Source organism: Orycteropus afer, unplaced genomic scaffold (assembly GCF_000298275.1).
Source record: "Orycteropus afer afer isolate SDZICR_OR568_19922 unplaced genomic scaffold, OryAfe1.0 scaffold00101, whole genome shotgun sequence".
Taxonomy (NCBI): Eukaryota; Metazoa; Chordata; class Mammalia; order Tubulidentata; family Orycteropodidae; genus Orycteropus; species Orycteropus afer.
Window position 1 is genome coordinate 5,284,430 of NW_006921688.1, and position 24,056 is coordinate 5,308,485.

Below are 24,056 nucleotides of genomic sequence, written 5' to 3' on the forward strand. Positions count from 1 at the left end.
AACACTTGGCAGGGTTTATGGGGTATATTTCTGGCTAGTTAGAAGTGTGTGTGTCTCTGGTTGTCGGTGTGTGTCTGTGTGTGTTTACCTCAGGACTGCTGTGTTAGACTCTGCTCTGGTTGTATTACTGCATCCTGCATTATCCAGCTGTCTGTCCTTGGAGACCTTGCTGCAGGTGCCAGGTTCTGCCTGCACATGGCTGTGCCTCTGTGACTAAACCCTGCCATGTGGACCTGTGCCGTGGCAGTAGGGTTCTGCTTTTGCTTAAGAGGGGGGTGAGGATGGGAGTGGCTGAAGATAGCTTAAATTTGGACAATTCATTGCTTTGTGAATTGTCTTCAGGGTCCATCTCTCTCCCTCATCCAGTAGCCGGTTCTTTCCACATTCCATCTGTTTTTCCCTCTCTATCCGTCACATTATTTTAATCTTCTTTTTATTCTTGCCACAACTCACATTCAAGCCCTGTTACCACACTCTGGGTAAATGAGGCCAGTCTCAGCAGCCTTCCTGCCTCCTCTGTTTGCCTGGGCCCTGCAGCCCAGCTAACTCTCCCTCTGTTAACAGCCCTTGCTCCCAGACCCCAGGGGCTGCTGTCCCTGCAGGATAAGGTGACATGGCAGACTGCAGGCTGTTGGTTTTTCTTTCTTTTTTAAATTGTGATTTGGGTGAGTTTCCAGAGCAAATCCATTTTCCATACAGCAGTTCTTGTTTTGGTTCATGACATGGACTGCAATCCCCATGATGTGACAGCTCTCTTCCTACTTCCTGCTTGTAGTTACCACTTCCCTGTGTCCTTCTTTCCTATGCATCTGCCCACTGAGCTATCTCCCCGTGCAGATACTGCCCTTCAGATCGCCCATGGCTGATGGTACTATGGAGTGTATCTACTTGGTATAAATGTTCACCTTATATGCCTGTCTATTGTTTGGCCGGAAGCCATGGGAGTGAGTTCAGTTCCAGGCCTGAAGGGTAACTAGGGGCCACAGTCTTGGGGTTTTCTATCAGACAGAAAGCCTGGTCGTTTTTATGATTTTGAGTTGTGTTGTACATTCTCCCATTCTATCCAAAATCTCCTGCACTGATCCTTTGCTGAGTGGTTGATGGTGGTAACTGGGCACCATCTAGTTCTGGTCTCAGGGTCAAGTTGGCTGAGGTTCACATAGTCTGCTAGTCTCCTGGACTAATTTTTTCCTTGTGTCTTTGGTTTTCTTCATTCTTCATTGCTCTGGATGGGGAGAGACCAATTCTTGCATCTAGATGGCTGCTTGCAAGCTTTTAAGACTCCAGTCACTACTCACCAAAGTAGGATGTAGAGCAACGTTTTTGTGTAGTATGCTATGCCAATTAACTTGGTACTCCCTGCGACCATGGTCCTGAGCCCAGAGGGCCAACAACTTGCTTCCCCAGTGTGGTTGGCTATAGCTGAAAAGTTATCATAACTTTGCCCCCTGTTACTTCTATTTATAAGGACATTTTTGCAGGCTGTTGGACCTACTAGCCACTCCTTGGAAGGAAGGTTGGGCAATCTACTTCTGTAGTGATACTACCTTGGAAACCCAAGGAGGGGTTGCTATGAGTTGCGTTTGACTCAATGGCAGTGAGTTTGGTTTTCTTTTTTTCTTTAATGGTAAAGTAGAAAGTCAGCAAAAAAGGGGAAGACCCTCACTAGGATGGATTGACACAGTGTCTGTGAGGATGGGCTCAAGCATCCTGAGAATGGCACAGGACTGGGCAGTGTTTTGTTCTGCTGTACATGGGGTCACTATGCGTTGGAATACATACAGTGCGTACAGGAGTCTGTACTTGCCACTCCTGGTGACCCTGTCTCTTACAGAGAAGAACTGCTGCATAGGGTTTTCTTGGCTGAAATTTTTCTGGAAGCAGATTGGCAGGCCTTTCTCCCACAGGACTGCGGGGTACGTTTAAATTACCAATCTTCAGGTTTATAGTGAAGTACAAACTGTTTGCACCACTTCACCACGAGTTGGAATTGTTTCGATGGCAAAGGGTTCGGTGGTTTTGGTACTCAGTACTGTTGTTGTTGTTGTTGTTGTTATGTGCCGTTGAGTCAGCCCCGACTCATAGCGACCCCTCCTTGGGTTTCCGAGGCAGTATCACTACGGAAGTATATAGCCCAACCTTCCTTCTGAGGAGTGGCTGGTGGGTTTGAACCGCCAGCCTTCTGGTTAGCAATCAAGTGCCTTAGGCACTACTAGATATAGTCTTTGCTTTCTAAGACTCCCATGTGGACCTCCACTTGCCCCCCTGCCCCGTCCTTCTCACCCAGGATTTGTTTCAGTATCGCTGGCATTCACTCCACCTTCCCACTTGCATGCTGAGCCTGGAGACTTCTATACCACTGCACAATCGACTCCACAACAGCTATGATATTTTAAGAAATTGTTAGCCAAGTTTTAGACATTGGGATATTCTTGTATTAAAAATCTGTATTTTGATTTTTCCTGAGAAGTTGGAATATCTGGCAGCTGAGCGCATACTGCTAACATGTGGCAGTGGACAGGAGTGGAGTGCTCTCTGCTTGCTGCCTTTCCTTGTTACACGTTTTCTCCAGTTTGCCACACTTCCCACTACTCCTTATAGCACACCCACCTGACTCAGATCTCAGTTCTGTTACCTGCCTGGCCTCCATAGGCATTAATACTTTCATCCCAGAGCTATCTGACTCCCAGGTCTCTTTGTCCTTCACAAGGCCAGCTTGTTTCCCCTCCAGGGTGGCACCCTCCCTGCCTGCCCCAGCTGGAAGGTTTTACTCTGCCTGGGTCACTAACACACTCCGGGCTCGCCACCCTCATTTGGTGCCATCATATGTGTTTTGTTTGTTAGAGCTGTGCGTAGAGAGCCCCTCTGAGGCAGGGCTTTATAGTGTCTAACACACAGTGCGTTGCTTATAGTGGCGTCTCAACAAATGTACGACCAGAATGGTGTGTAGAAATGATTCAGGAGCTCACTTTGTAGGCAGATCAGGAGGGCCTCTGACTGTGTGGGCCTGTGTTAGATGGTAACTTCCTCCAGGGCCTCTGAAGGTGACTTTCACTTCTTATCACCAGAGCCACTATTTGGGGGTATGCTGTGGGAAAACACCCAAACACAACTCAACTCCAGTAAAACCACAGTGGGCTGTGGGTGTTCATGCCCTTCTATGGGCTTTGACTTTTCACCAAGGCTGTTCAGTGACACAGCTTTTAAAGCTCTATCAGAAGATAGAGCTAAGCAGAGCTTTAGTCACATTTAGAGCCTGTCCACACTCTACATTAAAACTACTATGTCCCAAGTACGTTCAGGAGTCTGTACTTGATACTCCTGGTGACCCCGTCTGTTTCAGAGAAGAAGTGCTGCATAGGGTTTTCTTGGCTGAAATTTTTATGGAAGCAGATTGACAGGCCTTTCTCCCACAGTACTGCAGGGTAGATTTAAATCACCAATCTTTAGATTTGTTGTCAAGCATAAACCATTTGCACCACTTCACCATGAGTTGGAATTGTTTCAATGGCAAAGGGTTGATGATTTTAGCACTCAGTACCAGATGTAGTCTTTGCTTTCTAAGACTCCTACGTGGACCTCCACTGCCCCCGTCTCTCTGTCCTTCTCACCCAGGATTTGTTTCTGCATCGCTGGCATTCACTCCACCTTCCCACTTGCATGCTGAGCCTGGAGACCTCCTATACCACTGCACAGTCATGGGCCTTAGGGTCATCTAACACTAACGGGGGCCAGAGGCCTGCATCCTGGTGGTGGCCCTTGAAACTTTAAACATAGCCCTATGCTTATGAGTTTCCTCTGGTAATAGGTTGTAGCAGACCCAGTGGCCTCTTAAACCAGTAATGTGAAGAGGAGGGAGGGGAAAGAATGGCCTTATAAATATGGATGGGAATAACAAGAACTGTCATAGGTTGGTAGAAAGTGCCCACATCTAATGATTATTATAATTAGTCAGCAAATACTTAGCTTGTGTCAGCTTTCCCACTTGGAATACCAAGCCAGGGGTTCCCAACCACATGCCCTTGGATAATGGCGGTGGTGGAGTTAGTTGCCATTGTGTCAGCTCCGACTCATGATTACCTTGTGCATAACAGAAAGAAACATTGCCTGGTCCTGTATGATCTTCATGGTCATTAGTACATTTGAGGCCATTTTGCAGCCAGTGTGTATTTTGAGTGCCTTCCAACCGAGGGGGTTTATCTTCCAGTGTTAGATCGGACAGTTTCTGTTTTGGTCCATAGGATTTTCACTGACTAATCGTTGGCCTTTCTCCCTAGTCTGGAAGATAGTCTGGAAGCTCTGCTGAAACCTGGCCACGATGGGTGCCCTGCTGGTATTTGAAATACTGGTGGCATCACTTCCAGCATCGTGGCCACATGCAAGCCACCACGGTGTGGCAAACTGGCAGAAGGGTGGTGGGGGGTCATGGTGATGACCTCAAGATGCCGGGTATTTTCTTTACTTTTGTTGGGTTCCTTTGAGAGGCGAAGATCTTTTGCTTCCCCACTTCTGGCCTACTGAATGAGTGGAATGCAGAGCAGCGCTGTCCAGTAGAAACTTCCGCAATGACAGAAATGTTCCATGTCCACACCGCTCGGTACTGTAGCCACTCACTACGTGTGGCTGTTTAGCACTTGAAACATGGCTAGTGTGACTGAGAAAATGAATGACTAATTTTATTTAATGTTCATGAATTTAAATTTCAATGCCGTGTATGGTTACCATATTGGACAGCACATATCTCAAGGGTTGGGGAAAATGGGTCAGATGCAGCACTTGAAGGCGAGCTGACGTAATCCTAATGAAGGCGGGCACTGAGAGCATCTCCTGTGTGGGCTCGCGCAAGTCACAGCCTGTCTCACCAGACTCGGCAGGGCATCGCCACTGTGTGGATGCTGTCTGCAGGGGCACCCGTTGCTGTGGTGTTCTTGGGGGGCATTATTCACTTCTTGTTCTTTCATTTCCTTTAAGAATAGCAGATGCTGAGCTCCCCTTAGCTGTATGATGCCTCTGAAAGGTTCTATGTCCCGTGTCCTCTGCTTAATGAGCTATTCCATTAAACTATGACATCAGTGTACACTTAGTGTCCACACAAAGGCTAAATACTGAACCCAAATGACTGTTGTTTTTACTGGGGTGGGGCAGGTAAGGGGGAGGCTGCATAGACTGCTATACTCATCAAAACGTCTGGATTTATCCTTTTTGCTTTCCTTGAACAAAGTGAGCTGGAACTGGCTCTGAGTGTTTTAGCCTTAGATGGTCGTTCCTGAGGCAGCTCCTGCAGTGGACACTGCTGGCTTAATCACCGGCTGCATTTGCCCGAACTGCCGTGTGTTCTCAGCTCTTCTTCACAGCCCATGCACACCGCTTGAACAAGTCATTGGCCCGAGAAGGGACTGTGGGTGATTTCAGCACTGTGGCTTCCCATGCGCAGTTTATTGCTTTGTAATCTAGTGAATTTCTTTGTTGGTGGTTTCATCCACACTGGCCCCTTCACTATGGAAAACATGGCAAACCTTTGAAAGTTATACAGCTGTCTACCTGTGGCTCTTTAAATGGCTCTGGTCCCCCACCAGAATTCCTTCTGTTGTTGATTTTAAATATACACAAAACCAGAAGGTTGGGCACAGGGTGCGTTGGATGAGAGAATACCAGCCTGTTGGAGGGAAGGGGTGGCAACCATGGAGGCTGGTGCCTGAGAGGCAGGCAGCCTGCACATCTGCTGTGGGTTCCTGTGCTCTGACAACCAAGTGTAGCCTTGGATTCCTCTTGACATACTTCCCTGGCGGAGACCCCACCTGTCCCCACATCCCTGCCCCGCCCTTTTGGTTAGATACTGTTGAGTCAGCCTTAGCTCATGGCTACCCTGAGCACAATGGCATTGCACTGCTGTGATGCATAGGGTTACGTAGGATGCTTTTTTTGGAAGTAGATTGCCAGGCCTTTCTTCCTAGTCTGTCTTAGTCTATAAGGGCCAGTGAAATCTGCTCAGCATCATAGCATATGCAAGCCTCCACTGACGGACAGGTAGTGGCTGCACGTGAGGTGCGTTGGCCAAGAGTCAAACCCAGGTCTCCCATATGGGAGCCAAGAATTCTCCCACTGAACGACCACTGCCTCTGCCCTGCATGTGAGAGGCTTAAAAATGGCATTTCCTGGTGATGATACCTTAAAAAGATGGAAATAGAAAAAGCATTTGATCTAGCAATCCTATTACTAGGTATATATCCTAAAGGAGTAAGAGCCAGGACACAAATAGATATGTGCACGCTCATGTTCTTCACAGCACTATTCACAATAGCAAAGAGATGGAAATAACCTAAGTGCCCATCAACAGATGAATGGATAACCAAACTATGGTACATATACATGATAGAATACCGTGCAACATTAAAGAATAATGTAGAATCTACAAAACACCGCATAACATGGATGAACTTGGAGGACATTATGCTGAGTGAAAGAAATCAATCACAGAAGGACAAATATTATATTAATCCACTATTGTAAAAAGTCAAGGAAAAGACAAAAGTCTTTGTTTGTTACCAGGGATGGGAGGGGAAGGAAAATTCCAACATAGGTTAAAAAAATCTATATCTATATCTATATTTATCTGTATACACACACAGAAACCAAACATTATTAGTGGTTACCAGGGGTAGGAGGGATCAGGAAAGGGGAAGCTTTTGTTTGTGGGGCATTGAGTTTATGTTAATGGTGGTAGAATACTTTGGAAAAGGATAGCAATAATGGTGTACAACATGAAAAATGTCAATGTCCCTGAGCTGTAAATGCAGCAGTTGTTATGGTGCTGAATATCTTGGTATGTGTTTTCACCACAATAAAAGTTAAAAAAAAAAACCCCAAAAAATAGGCATCTGCTTTTAAACAGCTGCCCCATACCAGTCTCACTACTGTTCATGAGGTTTTCAGTGGCCAGTTTTTCAGAAGCAGACCACTACTTCCTTCTTTGTAGTCTGTCTTAATCTGGAAACTCTGCTGAAATCTGTCCACTGTGGATGACTTTGCTGGTATTTGAAGTACCAGTGCCATAGTTTCCAGAATCACAGCAAGACCCAAGCCACCACAGTATGACAAACTGATAGACAAGTGGCCTGTCATTTCAAGATCCGTCCTGACATACAGTGCTGTCAGTGATAGGATAATACCCGTACACCTACAAGGAAGACCAGTCAACAGTACTGTTACTCAAATTTACATACCAACCACTAAGGCCAAACCAAAGAAACCAAACTCACTGCTGTGGAGTCAATTCTGACTCATAGCGATCCCCTTTGGGTTTCCAAGGTGGTAAATCTTTACAGAAGTAGATTGCCCAGTCTTCCTTCTGCAGAGTGTCTGGTAGGTTTGAACTGCCAACCTTAGATTTTTACCAATTTCTACAGTCTGAAACTGACCAAACATGCAATTAAACTATATTGGTAATTACTGGTGATTGGAATGTGAAAGTTGGAAACAAAGAAGCATTGGTAGTTGGAAAATATGGCCTTGGTGAAAGAAATGATGCTGGAGACTGCATAGTAGAATTTTGCAAGACTAATGACTTATTCATTGCAAATACCTTTTTTCAACAACATAAAAGGGGACTAAACATGTGGACTTGCCAGATGGAATACACAGGAATCAAATCGACTACATCTGTGGAAAGAGGCAATGGAGAAGCTCAGTATCATCAGTTGGAACAAGGCCAGGGGCCAACTGTGGAACAGACCATCAATTGCTCATATAAAAGTTTAAACTGAAGCTGAAGAAAATTAAAACAAGACCATGAGAGCCATATATGACCTTTGGTATATCCCATCTGAATTTAGAGATCATCTCAAGAGTAGATTTGATGCATTGAACACCAGTGACCGAAGACCAGACGAGTTGTGGGGTGACATCAAGAACATGATACATGAAGAAAGTAAAAGGTCCTTAAAGATACAGGATATGATGGGTGTCAGAAGGGACTCTGAAACTTGCTCTGGAACATTGAGTAGCTAAAGCAAATGGAAGAAATAATGAAATAAAAGAGCTGAACAGAAGATTCCAAAGGGTGGCACGAGAAGATATAGTAAATTATTTTGATGAAATATGCAAAGACCTGGAGTTAGAAAACCAAAAGGAAGAACACATTCAGCATTTCTCTAGCTGAAAGAATGTAAGAAAACATTTAAGACTTGAGTTGTAATATTGAAGGATTCTTTGGAAGAAATATTGAACAGTGCAGGAGGTGTCCAAAGGAGATGGAAGGAATACAGGGTCATTGTACCAAAAAGAATTGGTCAATATTCAACCATTTCAGGAAGTAGCATATGATTAAGAACCAGTACAAGTATTGAAGGAAGAAGTCAAAGCTGCACTGAAGGCATTGGTGAAAAACCTGGCTCCAGGTATTGACAGAATACCCGTTGAGATGTTTCAACAAACACATGTAGTGTGGCAATGTGCTCACTTGTTTATGCTAAGAAATTGGAAGACAGCTACCTGGCCAACTGAATGGAAGAGATCCATACTTGTGACCATTCCAAAGAAGGGTGATCCAGCAGAATGTGGAAATTATCGAACATTTCCATTAATAGCACACACAAGTAAAATTTTGCTGAAGATAATTAAAAAATGGTTGCAGCAGTATATTGATAGGGAACTTCCAGAAATTCAAACCAGATTCAGAAGAGGATGTGCAATGACGGATATTATTGCAGATGCCAGATGGATCTTGGCTGAAAGCAAAGGATGCCAGAAAGATGTTTACCTGTGTTTTATTGACTATGCAAAAACATTCAACTGTGTGAATCATAGCAAATTATGGATGATATTGCAAAGAATGGGAATTCCAGAACGTTTAATTGTGCTCATGAGGAACCTGTACATAGACCAAGATGCAGTCATTTGAACAGAATGAGAGGATGGTACATGGTTTAAAATCGGGAAAAGTGTGTGTCAGGGTTGTATCCTTTCACCATTCTTATTTAATCTGTATGCTAAGCATATAATCTGAGAAGCTGGACTATATGAAGAAGAACATAGCATCAGGATTGGATGAAGACTCATTAGCAACCTGCAATACGCAGATGACACAACCTTGCTTGCTGAAAGTGAAGAAGATTTGAAGCACTTAAAGATCAAAGACTACAGCCTTCAGTATGGATTATACCTCAACAAAAATCCTTATAAATAGAACAATAAGCAAAATCATAAGAAATACAGAAAAGATGGAAGTTCCCAGGGATTTCATTTTAGTTGGATCTACAATCAACACCCATGGAAGCAGCAGTCAAGAACTCAGACTATGTATTGCACTGGATAAAACTGCTGCAAAAAACCTCTTTAAAGTATTCAAGAGCAAAAATGTCACTTTGAAGACTAAGGTGTGCCTGACCCAAGCCACGGTATTTTCAGTAGCCTCATATGCATGTGAAAATTGGACACTGAATAAGGTGCACCGAAGAAGAACTGACTGAATTGTGGTATTGGTGAAGAATATTGAAAATACCATGGACTTCTAGATCAATGAAGAAATCTGTCTTGAAGTAGGTACGCTGGAATATCCCTTAGAAGTAGGAATGTCCAGACTTCATCTCATGTACTTTTGACATGTTGTTAGAAGGGACCAGTCTCTGAGGAAGAACACCATGCTTGGTAAAGTAGAGGGTCAGTGAAAAAGGGGAAAACCCTCAATGAGATGGATGGACATGGTGGCTGTAACCATGGGCTCAAGCATGGCAAGGATTGTGAGGATGGTTTAGGACCAGGCGCTGTTTCATTCTGTTGAACATAGTGTTGCTGTGACTCAGAACCAACTCGATGACACCTAACAACAACGGCAGCAACTGCACCAGTCTGAGAGCCAGCCTGGTTGGATACAAGTGCAGGATGGACTCTAGTGAAGGAAGGCGCAGCCGTCAGCCCAGAACCATCCAATCACAGGGTAGGATGCCTGCATCAATTCTAAATGCAGACTGAGTGTCTAGGAGGCCCAGTGATTACTTTTTTTTTTAAATTTCTCTTCTATTACTTGTACTGCAACAAGCACTGGATCCCAGTTCCAAGGTGATTCAAGTTTTCTAAGGAGATAAGCTTTTCCATCTTTTGTTATTATTATTATTTTATTCTATTTTTAAAGAGATTTTGATTCTAGTAAAATGAAGGATTTTGAATGATAGCCCTGTATTATCTGAGCTTTTCTGTATGGATCACACCTCTTCCAGTATAGAAATAATAATCAGGGCTCAGAAGTGTTAGCTATGGGCCTGGTGGTGTATGAAGAAGTTGATGTCAACTCACTAATTTAATCCTTTCTACGTAGTTATTTCCTTTCCCATTTTCATAGATGAGGAAAGTGAGGCCAGAGAAGTTAAGACATTTGCTCAGAGTCACACAGTGGGTTAATGGCAGAGCCAGGCTTTGACCCAAGATGCCCCTGGCCCCAGAGCCCATGTTCCTGGTAGTAGAAAGGTGGTCAGCCTTTAGCCTTATTCTGGATAAATGACACTTCCTGTTTCTAGTAGTAGGAGCTCTGGTAGCATAGTGCCTAAGGCACTTGACTGCTAACCAGAAAGCTGGCGGTTCAAACCCACCAGCCACTCCTCCGAAGGAAGGTTGGGCAATCTACTTCTGTAGTGATACTGCCTTGGAAACCCAAAAAGGGGTCACTATGAGTCGGGTTCAACTCGATGGCACATAACAACAACAACAACATTTCTAGTAGTATCAGCTCCTGTTAATGGGTGTGGTACAAATGGGAAAATTAGGCTGAAGAGTCCAAACCTTGCAGATGAGGCTAAACCATTCCCATTGATAAATACCCACTTTGGTGGGTTATGTATACTTTACATCTGAGCAATAGGATCTAAGCAGAGATTCCCCATAGGAGCAGGAATAACTTACTACCCATTGTCATCAAGTTGATTCCAACTCAGTATTATGGGAGGACTCAGGACAGGGTTGTTTCTGGAATGATTCCTGCCCATGGAGGACCTGCACTCCGGAGCTAGTATGTCATACTCCTCGGGTTTGTGTTGGGGCAGGAAAGTAAAATGGTTAAGAGCTACTACCTTAATAAAGGCCTTTAATTAGAAAGATGACAGTCAGGCAACCAGCTTTGCACGGGGAGACCAGATGACGAGAGCTTATGCAACGCAGTGAAGAAACATCACCCTCTGCTCCACAGACACCATCAGCCATTCCTGTGGCCGGAGGGGCTGGGGTGCAGGTGGCTCTAATGGAAAGATAAATTCAGAATTTCAGGACCGTCTTCAATGCTATTTTAATTTGATGGTTAAAGTTCTGTTCTGAGAGGTAGAGGGAAGACTCAGGAGATGGAAGAGGTGAGAGGGAGCAAAGACCCACTTGTGTTGGAAGTAGAGATTCCCAATTAGTGCGGTTTTTTACCAAATTCCTGTTGATTACCTTGTTCTCTTTTCTGGGCTGGCTTTGGTTGCAGGAACAGAAAACTCAACACAAAGTGGCTAAAAAAATTTTAAAATGTCATGAGTTGCTGTCAAGTCAACTGTGATTCATCATGACCTCATGTGTATCAGAGTAGAACCATTTCCATAGGATATTCAATGATCGTGACCATTTGGAAGGAGATTGCCAGGCCTCCCTTCTAAGGCACTTTTCTAGGTGGAGTCGAACTCCCAACCTTTTGGTCAGCAGTTGATCGCGAGACTCTGCTGAAACAGTAAGCGAGGGTAACTGGCTCAGGGCTTCAGAGGTCATGGCAGGCTTCAGCGGTGGTTTGATGCAGTGACTTGGTGGTGTTATCCAGAACCTTGTGTTTGTATTTCTCCCTGCTCTGCCCGCCATGAGTCAGACTCACTCTGAACTCTGCTTTCCTTCCTGGTTGCAAGATGACTGCCAGGGCTTTGTTCTTCCTCAGCCAGCTCTCAGTTCAGGGTGGGGCTGCTTCTCACAAAAGAGCTTCTTTTTCCAAAGCCCCCACTGGTTTCAGGTGGATCCCGTGTCCTCTCTGGTGTGGGGGGATGCTGATGCCCAGAGCTGAGCTGAGCACCTTGTCTCAGGAACCTCATGGTAGATTGGTTTTCCCCAGATTTAGGGCTATGAGGAAGGAGCTCTGGTGGTGTAGTGCTGAAGGCATTTGATTGCTAACCAGAAGGTTGGAGGTTCAAATCCACCAGCTGCTCTGTGGAAGGAGGATGGGGCAATCTACTTTCCTAGAGATTCACTGCCTCAGGGGTTGCTATGAGGCAGAATTGACTGGATGGCAATGAGTTTGTTTTGTTTTGTTTAGTGCTGTGAGGAGAGAGGTGGTCCCTGCATAAAGAGCGAGGTAGTCACCAACTATAGCTCTGAACACTTACCCTGTAACCTGCCGGTACCCCTTATAGACTCACGGGTTCAGCTTTCTGCTACCAAGTCCATAAATGTCTTCTTTGAAATACTGGTTTTCACTGCTCTTGTGACTTAAATCTCCTTTGCTCCCCCTCCCCCCCTTCTCCTGCCCCTCCCCCTCCTTCCCCTTCCTTCCTCCATGTTGCCCTCCCCTCCCCTCTCTTCTTCCTCCTTTGCCTTTCCCTCCTGTCCCTCTTCCCTCTCCCCTGCTCCCCCCAGTCTCTCCTCCTCCCCCTTTCTCTGTCATCCCCCTCAGTTGACAATCTAGTAGCTTATTTAACTCATCTGAGTTAGTTCAGTACAATTTACCTTCTCACGAATGAAATGCCTTCTTCCCCCTCCCCCAGGAAGAAGAAATGCCTGATGTGGAAATTGACATTGACGATCTGCTTGACGCAGACAGTGATGAAGACAGAGCGTTAAAATTACAGGTAAGCAGCTCTCAAGCCCCACACCTTTCCAACAACGAATGCTCTCATACCCGAAGGTCTCCAGGGCTTGGCGTGAGTGAGCTCTGCCGGTTGGTGGTGGTGTTGGTGAGTGAGCTCTGCCGGTCGGTGGTGGTGTTGGCACAGGGCTGGCCACGGGTCCTAGCCCAGAGGGAAGCCCTGGTCCTGAGTATACAGAGACTTGTAACAGGCTGATTAGGCAGTGCTTTGACTCCCGCCAGTTCTCAAAACACCTTGTGAACATGAATTTCTCCAGCCTCTTCTTGGGAGAGAGCTCATTGTGCCCTCAAAGATCCATTGACCAGTTTTGGATTTTATCATTCATAAAATCAAGTTCCAGATAAGCTGGTTTAGAGCATAATTCAATTTAATAAAATACTGGCTTTTGGAGGACGCTCTCCTTAGAGCATTCCACTACAGTGGACTTGGAGATGTCTTGTGTTTCCTTAGTCCAGAGCAGTAAAACTCTCCCTTTCCGGAGCAGGTCAAATCTAAAACTTATAAATCTGCATTTGGGAGTTCTTAAAACCAGTTGACCTCTGACCTGCCATTATCCTTTGCTTGCCCTGATAAAAACTGTTAATGGCAGTTGGTTATCCCCAATGGCAGATGATCGCAGAAAGCTAACAAAAGGCACATTTAAATTTAATGCATGTGTATGTTTAATGTGTTAATAATGACCAGTGTTCCCTGAGGAGTGAGCAGACTCAGTTAAATGGTTTTTCTCTTGTGTTGGTAGGATTACTTGGGAGAGAATAGCATCTGGTTATACATTTTTTTAGAAACATAAGATAAACCAGGCACTAATTCTATAGATAACAACAACAACAACAATTCTATAGATAGGAGCCCTGGTGGCACAGGAGTTAAGCACTCAGCTGCCAACTGAAAAGTTGGAGGTTTCAACCCACCAAATACTCTGTGGGAGTAAGATGAGGCAGTCTGCTTCCATGAAGATTATAGCCTTGTAACCCCTATGGGGCAGTTCTGCCCTGTCCAGTAGGGTTGCTATGAGTCAGAGTTGACTTGCTGGCAATGTGGGTTTTTTTTTTTTTTTTCTTTTTAAATAGAAAATGTAATGACAGAATTTTTTTTTTTTCCTTGAAATTTAGAATAGGAAAGGGGCGTCAGCTGTCCCCAGGTTATAGTGCCTTGATTCCCAGATGAGGATGCGGAGGACTGTAGAGGCTGTATCACAGCTGGGGTGTGGCCGAAGCCTGGCCAGACCCCCTCTCCTTGTCCAGTGTGATTGTTGCCACCTCTCACAGACAGCTGAAACTTTACATATATCAAGCTTAATGTTAACTAAGTTGGCAACTGAAAGGAAAAGTGTGTGTGTGTGTGTGTGTGCGCGCGTGTGCATGCAGGACGAGGGGGTAAAAAGTCACTGACCAGATGTGTAGGCTTAAAACCATTTGGATCCCTCTGGGTTATATTCAGCTGATAGAAGGAAAATCAGTGGGTTTGAGCCTGTGGAATGCTGTCCTAGGTTAGAGCTTATTGCGTTAGTCCACATCTCCCTGCAAACTACAAATCAGAGCCAAATCAGAGCCAAGCTAATTGCTGGAATAGATTCCAACTCATGGTGACCCCATGTGTGTCTGAGTAGAAATGTGCTACATGGCGTTTTCAGGGGCTGTGCTCCTTTGAAAGGAGATTTCCAGGCCTTTCTTCTGAGGTGCCTTTGGGTGGACTTGAACCTCCAACCTTTTGGTCGGCAGCTCGATGTGTTAACTGTTTGCACCAGGCAAAGACTCCTACAACCTAATGGATGCCTTGTTGTTGTTGTTGTTTGCCATCGAGTCGGCCCCGACTCATAGCGACCCCTCCTTGGATTTCCAAGGCAGTATCACTACGGAAGTAGGATTGCCCAACCTTCCTTCCGAGGAGTGGCTGGTGGGTTTGAACCGCCAGCCTTCTGGTGAGCAGTCAAGTGCCTTAGGCACTATGCTACCAGAGCTCCTTAATGTCTCCTATCTTTCCTTGACGTAAGCACTGTTCTTTTCCTCCGTGAGGTACTCATAACCTGGTCATCAAGGATCAGATTTAGTTTTCAGTGCTACGGTAATACATAATATAAATCTCCTATTCAAAAATTTTTTTCCTTGTAGGTTATGTATGTGTGCATGTTCTGAAGAACAAGACATTTCTACATATTAAAGACACAACTTTTTATATCTTCACATGACCAACTGGTACTAGAATAAAAAAAGTGTGATTCTAGATAGTTAATAAGAAATCTTGGTTTACTATGTTTGACATAATACTATAAAGATAAAAGGATTTTTAATTTCACTTTAAAAATGGTGTTTAATTAAAAAATAATAAAATCCACCTTTTGTGTATTTAATCCTAGGAAGCCCTTGTAGACTGCTACAAACCAACAGAGGTAAACAAATCTCTTTTTCTAAATGTCATATTTGAATTTGTTATTTATTAAATCACTTTGTCTATTTTTAAAGCTAAACCACAGTAAGTGGGCTTGGTTGTATGTCTTCTAAGCAGTAATTATTATCCGTCAGTGCATATACTTGAGTAGTTCCAATTTCATTATTTCTAAGCCTAAACATGTTTGGTTCAGGAAGACTTAAGGCTAATGGGATTGGGTGTGTTGCTTGCTTTTCTATCAAAATTTTACTTCAAAGGTAATTATAAAGGGATTTGGAATGATTTTAGTGAAAGTTTTAGGTTTATACCTAGAGAATACATTCTATTGGGTTATAGGCATGCATACATACATTTTTAGAAAAACTTAAAGCTGATTCTCTCTTAGGAGAGAATCAGCTTTATTGGAAGAATTCTCGTACTTTGGATATTTACCAGCTGTACAGACATGAGTGTGGAAAACAGTGAATATTAGTCTGATTAGACCAAAGCATTTACCGAAACAGTGAATATTAGTCTGATTAGACCAAAGCATTTACCGTAGACTCTCATGACTGAAAACACAAACAACGTAGAAATGAAGGTTTTGATTAGAAATAAAAATAAAAGCAAGAGAAGTATTTTCAATGTGTCTGCGATAAATCAGAGAAACGAGACAATCCATCGCATGTTTGAGAGACTCTTTGTAGCATCCACGCACAGGGGAGGCGTCAGGATTTTAAATGGCATCATTACAAAATGAGAGGGAAACATGCTTGTAAAAGAGTGTGTGAAGTGTCTGAGTTGGAACGGACTGGGTGGCACTGGGTTTGGTTTTGGTTTGAGGTTTCTTTCAGGCACAGAGGTGTTTTATGATCATTTGGTTTGAGGCTGGTTACTTGTTTGAGCTTTATTCTTGCACTCTCCATTTTTCTCCTTATCTTGCTTACATCTTAGCAATAGAGATAGTCATAAACTCGCTGCCATCGAGTTGGATCCGACTCATAGCGACCCCTCCTTGGGTTTCCGAGACAGTATCACTATGGAAGTAGATTGCCCATCCATCCTTCTAAGGAGTGGCTGGTGGGTTTGAACCGCCAGCCTTCTGGTTAGCAGTCAAATGCCTTAGGCACTATGCCACCAGAGCTTCTAGAGATTTCAAATTTTAATTTCTTGAAGTACCCCTCAGAGGTATGTATTTGATGTTCATATATTTACATATTATATTTATGTTTATCTGTTAGTTACCCTTGTATTTCTACAAGTATGTTTTTACTGCTATTTTCTTTTTTCATTTGTTAACTTCGGGGAAGATGATAGTTCTCTCACTCTCTGTACAATTTCCTTCCCTCCATCCCCTCAACAAAGTTGTATAATACTGTTTTGTTCAGTCAGTGGTTGAGGTTTATAGTACTGTGATTTAAACAAATACTCTTGCTGAGAAGTAAAACAGCGAAATATGACCATGACTCCTTTCTTGTATTGTTGTCACTGTTGTTGATAGGGGCCAATTAGTAGGCTCTGACTCATACTGACCCATGTACAACAGAACAAAACACTACCTGGGCCTACACCATCTTCCCAATCCCTTCTATGCTTGAGCCCATCATTGCAGCCACTGCACCCATCCATCTTGTTGAGGGTTTTCCCCTTTCCACTGACCTCCTTGACCAAGTATAATACCCTTCTCTAGGTACTGGTCCCTTCTGACAGCATCACTAAAGTACATGAGATGAAGTCTGGCCATTCTTACTTCTAAGGAGCATTTTGCTGTACTTCTTCCAAGACAGATTTGTTTGTTCTTCTGTCAGTTCATGGTATTTTCAGTATTCTTCATTGTTGTTAGGTGCCATTAAGTTGATTCTGACTCAGAGTGACCCTGTGTATAACAGAATGAAACACTGCCTGATCCTGCACCATCCTTACAATTGCTGCTGTATTTCAGCCCTTTGTTTTTCCTGGAATTGATGACTACCTTATCTTCATTTTGTGTAGTACCTGTTGCTAATATTTGTTGAACTCTCCAGTATCTTTGTCAAATAACATACATTGTAGTATATTTCCTGTATGTTCAAACATGTCATTACCATCCTCCCTCCCCAAGACTTTTCTCCTGAAGCTCCTGTGTAATCTGGAGAAGTTCTTCTCTAGGTCCGCGGACTTGCTACTGTCCTAAGATTTCTCTGCACTGCTTTCCTGTTTAGGTACTTATTCTTAAGTCTTAGTCTTCCTCATTTTTGCTAAAGTACATCATCCAGGACCTTTTTGAGAAAAATATAGCAGGTTAATTTTTTGAATACTTGCATATATAAAAATGCCTTGATCAATAATTTAGATGACATAGAATTCTAGGATAAAAGTAATTATTAAACCTCAATTTTAAAATCATTACTCAATTGTTATATCAATTTCAGTGTTAAGAAATCTGATGCCATTTCCATTCTCAGTCTTTATCTCAGGTATTATCTCCATATTTTGAGATTTTGCAGTGATGCGCTCTGGTGTGTGTCCTTTCCTAGTCACACGCAGGGCATTTTATAAGCCTCATGTTCTTGTTTTTCAGAAATTGTCTTTTGTTATTTGTTTGTTAGTTTCTCCCATACTGTTCTATGTTTCTGGTCCTCCTTATTATTCAGATGTTAGGTCTCTGGACTGATGCTCTAATTTTTTCCCCCTTTTTTTTTTAGCTTACCCTTTGTTTTCCATCTCTTTGACTGTTTATTCTACTTCTGGAAAGTTTCCCTGATTTTATCTTCTAGCTTTTCTAGTGATTTTTTTTTCTTTTAATTTCAGCTATCTTCTTATTAAAATCCAAGAATCCTTTTCTGATCTCTCTTTATTGTTTCATTTTAGAATATCTTCCTGTTCCATGGATACAGTTTATTTTCTTTTTTCTTTGAGGCTATCAATCAATGTTTCCTTTTCTTTCCTTGTCTTTGTTTATATTTTTAATAGTTTGTTGCGTTCTGGATTGACTCCGTTTTTCTGAATCTCACCTGTATTCTATTTTGGTTTGTCTGTGCTGATTTTTGGCAATATTGCCATGTTTAAGTGTGAGGAGCTAATAAATTGACTGGAATCTGTGTGTGAGCATGGCTTGTTCATTGGTAGGACTCACTATGATCAGGTTTCAAGCCAGAATTTTCCATGGTTTGTGTGTGTGTGTGTGTTGAAGCAGGCGGGGGGAATGAAACTAAACTCACTGTTATTGAGTTGATTCCAACTCATAGTGACCCCTCCTTGGGTTTCTGAAGTGGTGTTATTATCGGACCAAATGCGGGTCCCTACCCGTTGTGCAGTCAGGCCAAAACAGTTTACACACCTAGATTGAAAGGAGAGAAAATTATTTATTGCAAAGTGGCAATGCAAGGAGTAGGGGTAGTTCAGTACCCAGATCTGACTCCCGGAGATGCCATTGCAATACAGTTTTTGTAGATTTAGGAGAGGGGGTTGTGCATATTCACAGAAGGTTGAGGAATTTGGGCGTGAATGTGAAATGGGAACAGTGCTGAGGATGAGTCACACTAGCTTCCTGTTATCAGCTGATAGATAGGGGCTTGGGCAGAGGGGGGAGGGTCTGCAACTAACTTTTGTTCCTTTTTGCCCTTTTGCACATTGGTGGGCCAGAGTTAATTTACAAGTTGTTTCTAAGATACTGTTAGCAGTCTATCATCTGCAGGAAGGAATGTTTTCTGTTCAGTTCTTTAAGGAACTGAATACTCATCCTTCCAGGTGGGAAAATAGTTGGGGGTAATTTAGTTTACTTATCTATTCCCATCCAGGGTTATCTGTCTTGGGGGGGAGGGTATAGTTGGGGTAATTTACTTTACTTATCTATTCCCATCAGGGGTCTTATCTAATTATCTTCCTTAACCAGGGGGTGAAATAGTTGGGGGTAATTTAGTTTACTTAGGGGTTATCTGCCTTGGGGGGGATATAGTTGGGGGTAATTTAGTTTACTTATGGGGTCTTATCTAATTATCTGCTTAACCAGGAGGATAAATAGTTGGGGGTAATTTAGTTTACTTATCTATTTCCATCTGGGTTCCAGGGTGGGGGAAATAGTTTTTACTTTACTAGGATTCAGTATCTCTACACGGAAGTAGGTTGCCCAGTCTTCCTTCCAAAGAATGGCTAGTGGGTTTGAACCACCAGCCTTCTGGTTAGCAGTCAAATTCCGTAGGCACTATGCCACCAGAGGAAGTACTCCTCAAATGTCAGTGTTTGGAAGTAATTTCTCTGGAGAGATTGGATTTTTCAGAAATTGACCCTTTCATTTCCTGCCTGAGAGTTGGCAGTAAATTGAGTTCTCTGTGCCTAATTGTGGAGCTGAGGCCCAAATCTTTAACCAGAAGCCTTTAGTATGGAGATTAACACGTCCCATGCTGAGTCCTAATGCCTCCAAGTAGATCTTAAACCAGAAGCCTTTAGTATGGAGATTAACACATCCCATGCCTCAGAGCTTTTATCAGAGATCTGCCTGGCCCCAAAAAGTCTCTCGCCCACCTTTGAAGGCTCAGACAGCTCTCACCTCCCCCCGGATTCGCACATATCAAAGAGATCTGCCCGGGCCCCAAAAAAGTCTCTCGCTCACCTTTGAAGCCAGGGGATTCCAACCCCCCCTCCGACATCCAAACCCCTGCCCTAAAACCCAATTATCTACTCCACCCTATATTTTTTCCTATAAAATTGTGATAGTAAAAGAGCATGAGGTCTTTTGCTCAAACCACTGAATTGGTGAGAGCAGGGACCCTAACTCGAGCTAGCAAATAAACTCTCCTTCTTGCACTTGCATTGTCATGTGTTGGTAAATTCCTCACGCTGAACAACTCCTTCATAACCTGGGCTCAACATAATCTACTCTTTTTATCTCTCAAAAGTGAGTAGGTTTAAGACACACCCTATATGCTCAAGGCTTAATTAACATAACAAAGAAAACCCTACTCCCAAATGAGATTGCATCCATAAGCACCAAACCAAAAAAAACAAACTCACTGCCATGAGTCCAAGGTGGTATTTCCACAGAAGTAGATTGTCCAGTCTTCCTTCCAAGGAGTGGCTAGTGGGTTTGAACCACCAGCCTTCTGGTTAGCAGTCAAATGTCTTAGACACTATGCCACCAGAGGGGTTAGGATTCTAGTACACATTTTGGGGGAACACAGTTCACTCTGTAGCAGGTTGAAAATAGTGGGCCTGCAGTTTTCTCTTTTGATTGGTCTGTGAGAAGCCAGCTGTAGGAAGGCACTTTCATTAAATGAAATGAATTATCTCCCAGTCTTTGCAATATCTGGGGAGCAAAATATTTACACCTACCTGTTAAGGTCATGCAGTCAAATAAAGTGGTGGGTCTTCCCCTGGAACAAAAGTATTCCACCTCTGGTTTTTGTATGGAGGCTTTAGAGACAAAGAATGGGCCATTTGAATGTTCTTCAGCATCCTCGAGGAAGAAAGGGGGACACGGAGGAAGAAAGGGGGACACGGACTTGTTCTGGAGTTGATAAGTGAACACCTTTGCGTTCTTTTTTAGCTCATGGTTTCTAGGGAGGGAATGGTGCAAAATGCTAAGGAATTTTGATCAAGCTAATTTATCTGTTATAGGGGGGTTATTTAAGAAAAGACCAGACAGTCTTGCTTTTGGACTTATGTCCATATGAAACAAAGTTTACCATCACGTGAATTGTGATGATAAAAATAGTAGCTTATACTTGAAAATGGATCTTTGGTGGTGTAGTGCCTAAGGCATTTGACTGCTAACCAGAAAGCTGACAGTTCAAACCCACCAGCCACTCCTCAGCAGGAAGATTGGGCAATGTACTTCCATAGAGATACTGCTTCGGAAACCCAAGGAGGGGTCGCTATGAGTCGGGTCTGACTTGATGGCAGTGAATTTGGGTTTTGTTTTGTATACTTGGAAATGCATAGTGATGATGGGCTGCACAAGGTTGTGAAAATAATTAATGCCACCGAATTGTACATTTCAAATGGTTAAAATGGCACATTTTACATTATGTATATTTTACCATATTAAAAAAATGAGGGACAAAAGCTTATGTTTGTCCAGAGCTCTGTAGTTCACATCACATTAACACATATTATTTTATTTAACCCTCATACTGGTCACTTGAGTAAAGAGAGTTTAAGTAACTTGCCCAGCATCTCAGAGCAGTGAGGAAGGGCACCTGGACTGACCCCCAAGTTTCCTGACGTATGATCTTGGTCTCTTACTTTCCATCATGCCAGTCTTCCTACGCTACATGAGTTGACAAGAGATTTAGGACATTAAAGGACTTGGTCCTAACTTTTAAGTGTTCTTAACAATTGCTTAACAATTAATGTTCTTTTATTAAATAGTCTGTGAAAGTGCCTTTTTTTTTTTTTTTTTTTGATCAGCCATCTTTGTGGATTCAAATACATTTATTTATAGCCTCAGGTAGTACAGATGGTTAAGTGCTTGTCTACTAACTGCTAAGTTGATGGTTCAAATCCACCCAGAGATCCCTTGAAGGAAAGGTTTGGCAATCTTCTTTTGAAAGGCCATACCCTTGAAAACCCTAAGGAGTATAGATCTACTTTGAAGCACAGAGAATTTCCATGAGTCAGAATCGACTTGATGGCAACTGTGTTATTTTTTTCTATTGCACAGTTAGAGAGGACTTTGAGTCAGGGGTCTTGGGCACCAGTCCTAGCTGTGGGTCCTAACCTCTCCGAGTCTCCATTTCTGATCTATAATGGAGGCAATGATAACCAACTCGCAGGACTTTCGTAAGGATTATTTGCAATGAGGATAATGTTAGTCATAATAATGCTAGTAGCAAGTAATAATCATTAAGCACTTAATAGTTGTGTTGAGCCTGTGTTCGGAAAGGAGTGTCGGAATTACCTGGAGGCCATTAGGACTCAGGCCTCACAGTTGCTGTTGTTGTTAAGTGCCACTGAGTCACTTCCAACTCATAGGAACCCTGTGTACAACAAAACGAAACCCCGCCTGGTCCTGTGCCATCCTCACAATTGTTGCCATGTTTGAGCCCATTGTTGCAGCCACTGTGTCAGTCCATCGTGTTGAGGGTCTTGATCGTTTCCATTTACCTTCTGCTTTACCAAGCATGATGTCCTTCTCCAGGGACTGGTCCCTCCTGACAACACGTCCAAAGTATGGAGATACAGTTTCGCCATCCTTGCTTCTAAGGACCATTCTGGCCGTACTTCCAAGACAGATTTGTTCATTCTTCTGGTAGTCCCTGGTGTTTTCAGTATTCCTCACCAATACCAGAATTCAAAGGCAGCAATTCTTCTTCAGTTTTCCTTACTCATTATCTAGCTTTTGCAGGCATATGAGGCATGCTATGGCATGGGTCAGGCATGCCTTAGTCCTCAAAGTGACATCTTTGCTTTTTAACACTTTAAAGAGGTCTTCTGTAGCAGATTTGTTCGATGCAATACATCATGTGATTTCTTGACTGCTGCTTTCATGAGAGTTGATTGTGGATCCAAGTAAAATGAAATCCTTGACAACTTCAATATTTTCTCCATTTATCTTGATGTAGCTTATTGGTTCAGTTGTAAGGATTTTTGTTTTCTTTATGTTGGAGTGTAATCTATATTGAAGGCTGTAGTCTTGATCTTCATCAGTGCTTCAAGTCCTCTTAACTTTCATCAAGCAAGGTTGTATCATCTGCAATCCCGATGCCACATTCTTCTTCATATAGTCCAGCTTCTTGGATTACTTGCTTAGCACAGAGTTTGAATAAGTATGGTGAAAGGATATATAACCCTGATCCACACTTTTCCTGATTATAAACCAGGCAGTATACCCTTGTTTCTTCTAATGATGACCCTTGGTCTATGTACTTCCAGAACACTTAATTGTGTTCATGTGCATAGATCAAGGGGAACTTAATGTATACCAGGCAGTAATTAATTGATTATACCCATCAACTCATTTAACCTTCATAACAATACTGTGAGGTTAATGCAATTGTTGTCAGTTAAGGAAATTTGCCAAGGTTAGACAGTTAATAAGTGGAGCAGTCAAGATAAATATGAAAGCATATAGCATAAAGCTTGCCAAGGAGTATATCCTTAACATGGTAGTTGAATCTGATTCTATGTGAGGGAATGCTTTTCCGTTACATTTGTTATTGTTCTCATTGAGTTGATTCCAACTCAGGAAATATTTATATGTAAATTCCCAAATAATGATATCTTGAATTATTAAATCAGATCTGCTAGATTGAAGGATCTGCAGATTAAAGAATCTGCTAATTCTCTGAGGAGTCCCTGAGTGGCAAACAGTTAGAAACCTGTATTGGTAACCAATAAGTTGGAGGTTCTAGTCCATCCAGAGATGCTTTCGAAGAAAGGCCTGGAAATCTGCTTCTGAAAAATCCGACATTTAAAACCCTGATGGAATGAAACTCAAAATCATGGAAAGACCAGGCTTACTGATCTGATGGAGACTTGTGGAACCCTAGAACTGTGTTCCTTAGTCACCGTTCAAGCCTGAAACTCAACTCATCTCCATGGCTCAACTCTCAGCTGAACATAGGCAGGCTTATAAGGTGAACAGTAACACCAGGGAGATACGCACTCCATAGAACAATTAACCCAATTAACCATATGAGATCAAAAGGGCAGCGTTTGCCCAGAGATAAAGCTCAGAAGGTAGGAAATGATAAGAAAGAAGGATGAAATGGAAATAGGAAGCCCAAGGAGGAAGTGGGAAGAGTGCTGCTATATTGTGGAGGCCGCAATCAATGTCACAAGGAAGGTGTGTATGAATTGCCGAATGGAAAACCAGTCTGTTCTGTAAACTTCCACCCAAGCCACAATACAAAGTGAGAACAAGGAAGGAAAACTCTGATGCACTCAGGGTCACCATGATCT

At 42.9% G+C, this 24,056-nt stretch overlaps 1 protein-coding gene across 1 annotated transcript in view; it reads left to right on the forward strand.

The window, feature by feature from the left end:
• Positions 1-24,056, forward strand: part of PPP1R14C (protein phosphatase 1 regulatory inhibitor subunit 14C) — a 134,624-nt gene that overhangs the window by 85,694 nt on the left and 24,874 nt on the right. Inside the window, exons 2-3 of the mRNA XM_007943207.2 lie at positions 12,708-12,791; positions 15,166-15,198. Of these exons, the coding sequence (XP_007941398.1) occupies positions 12,708-12,791; positions 15,166-15,198 (117 nt within the window). The remainder of the gene's footprint in view (positions 1-12,707; positions 12,792-15,165; positions 15,199-24,056) is intronic.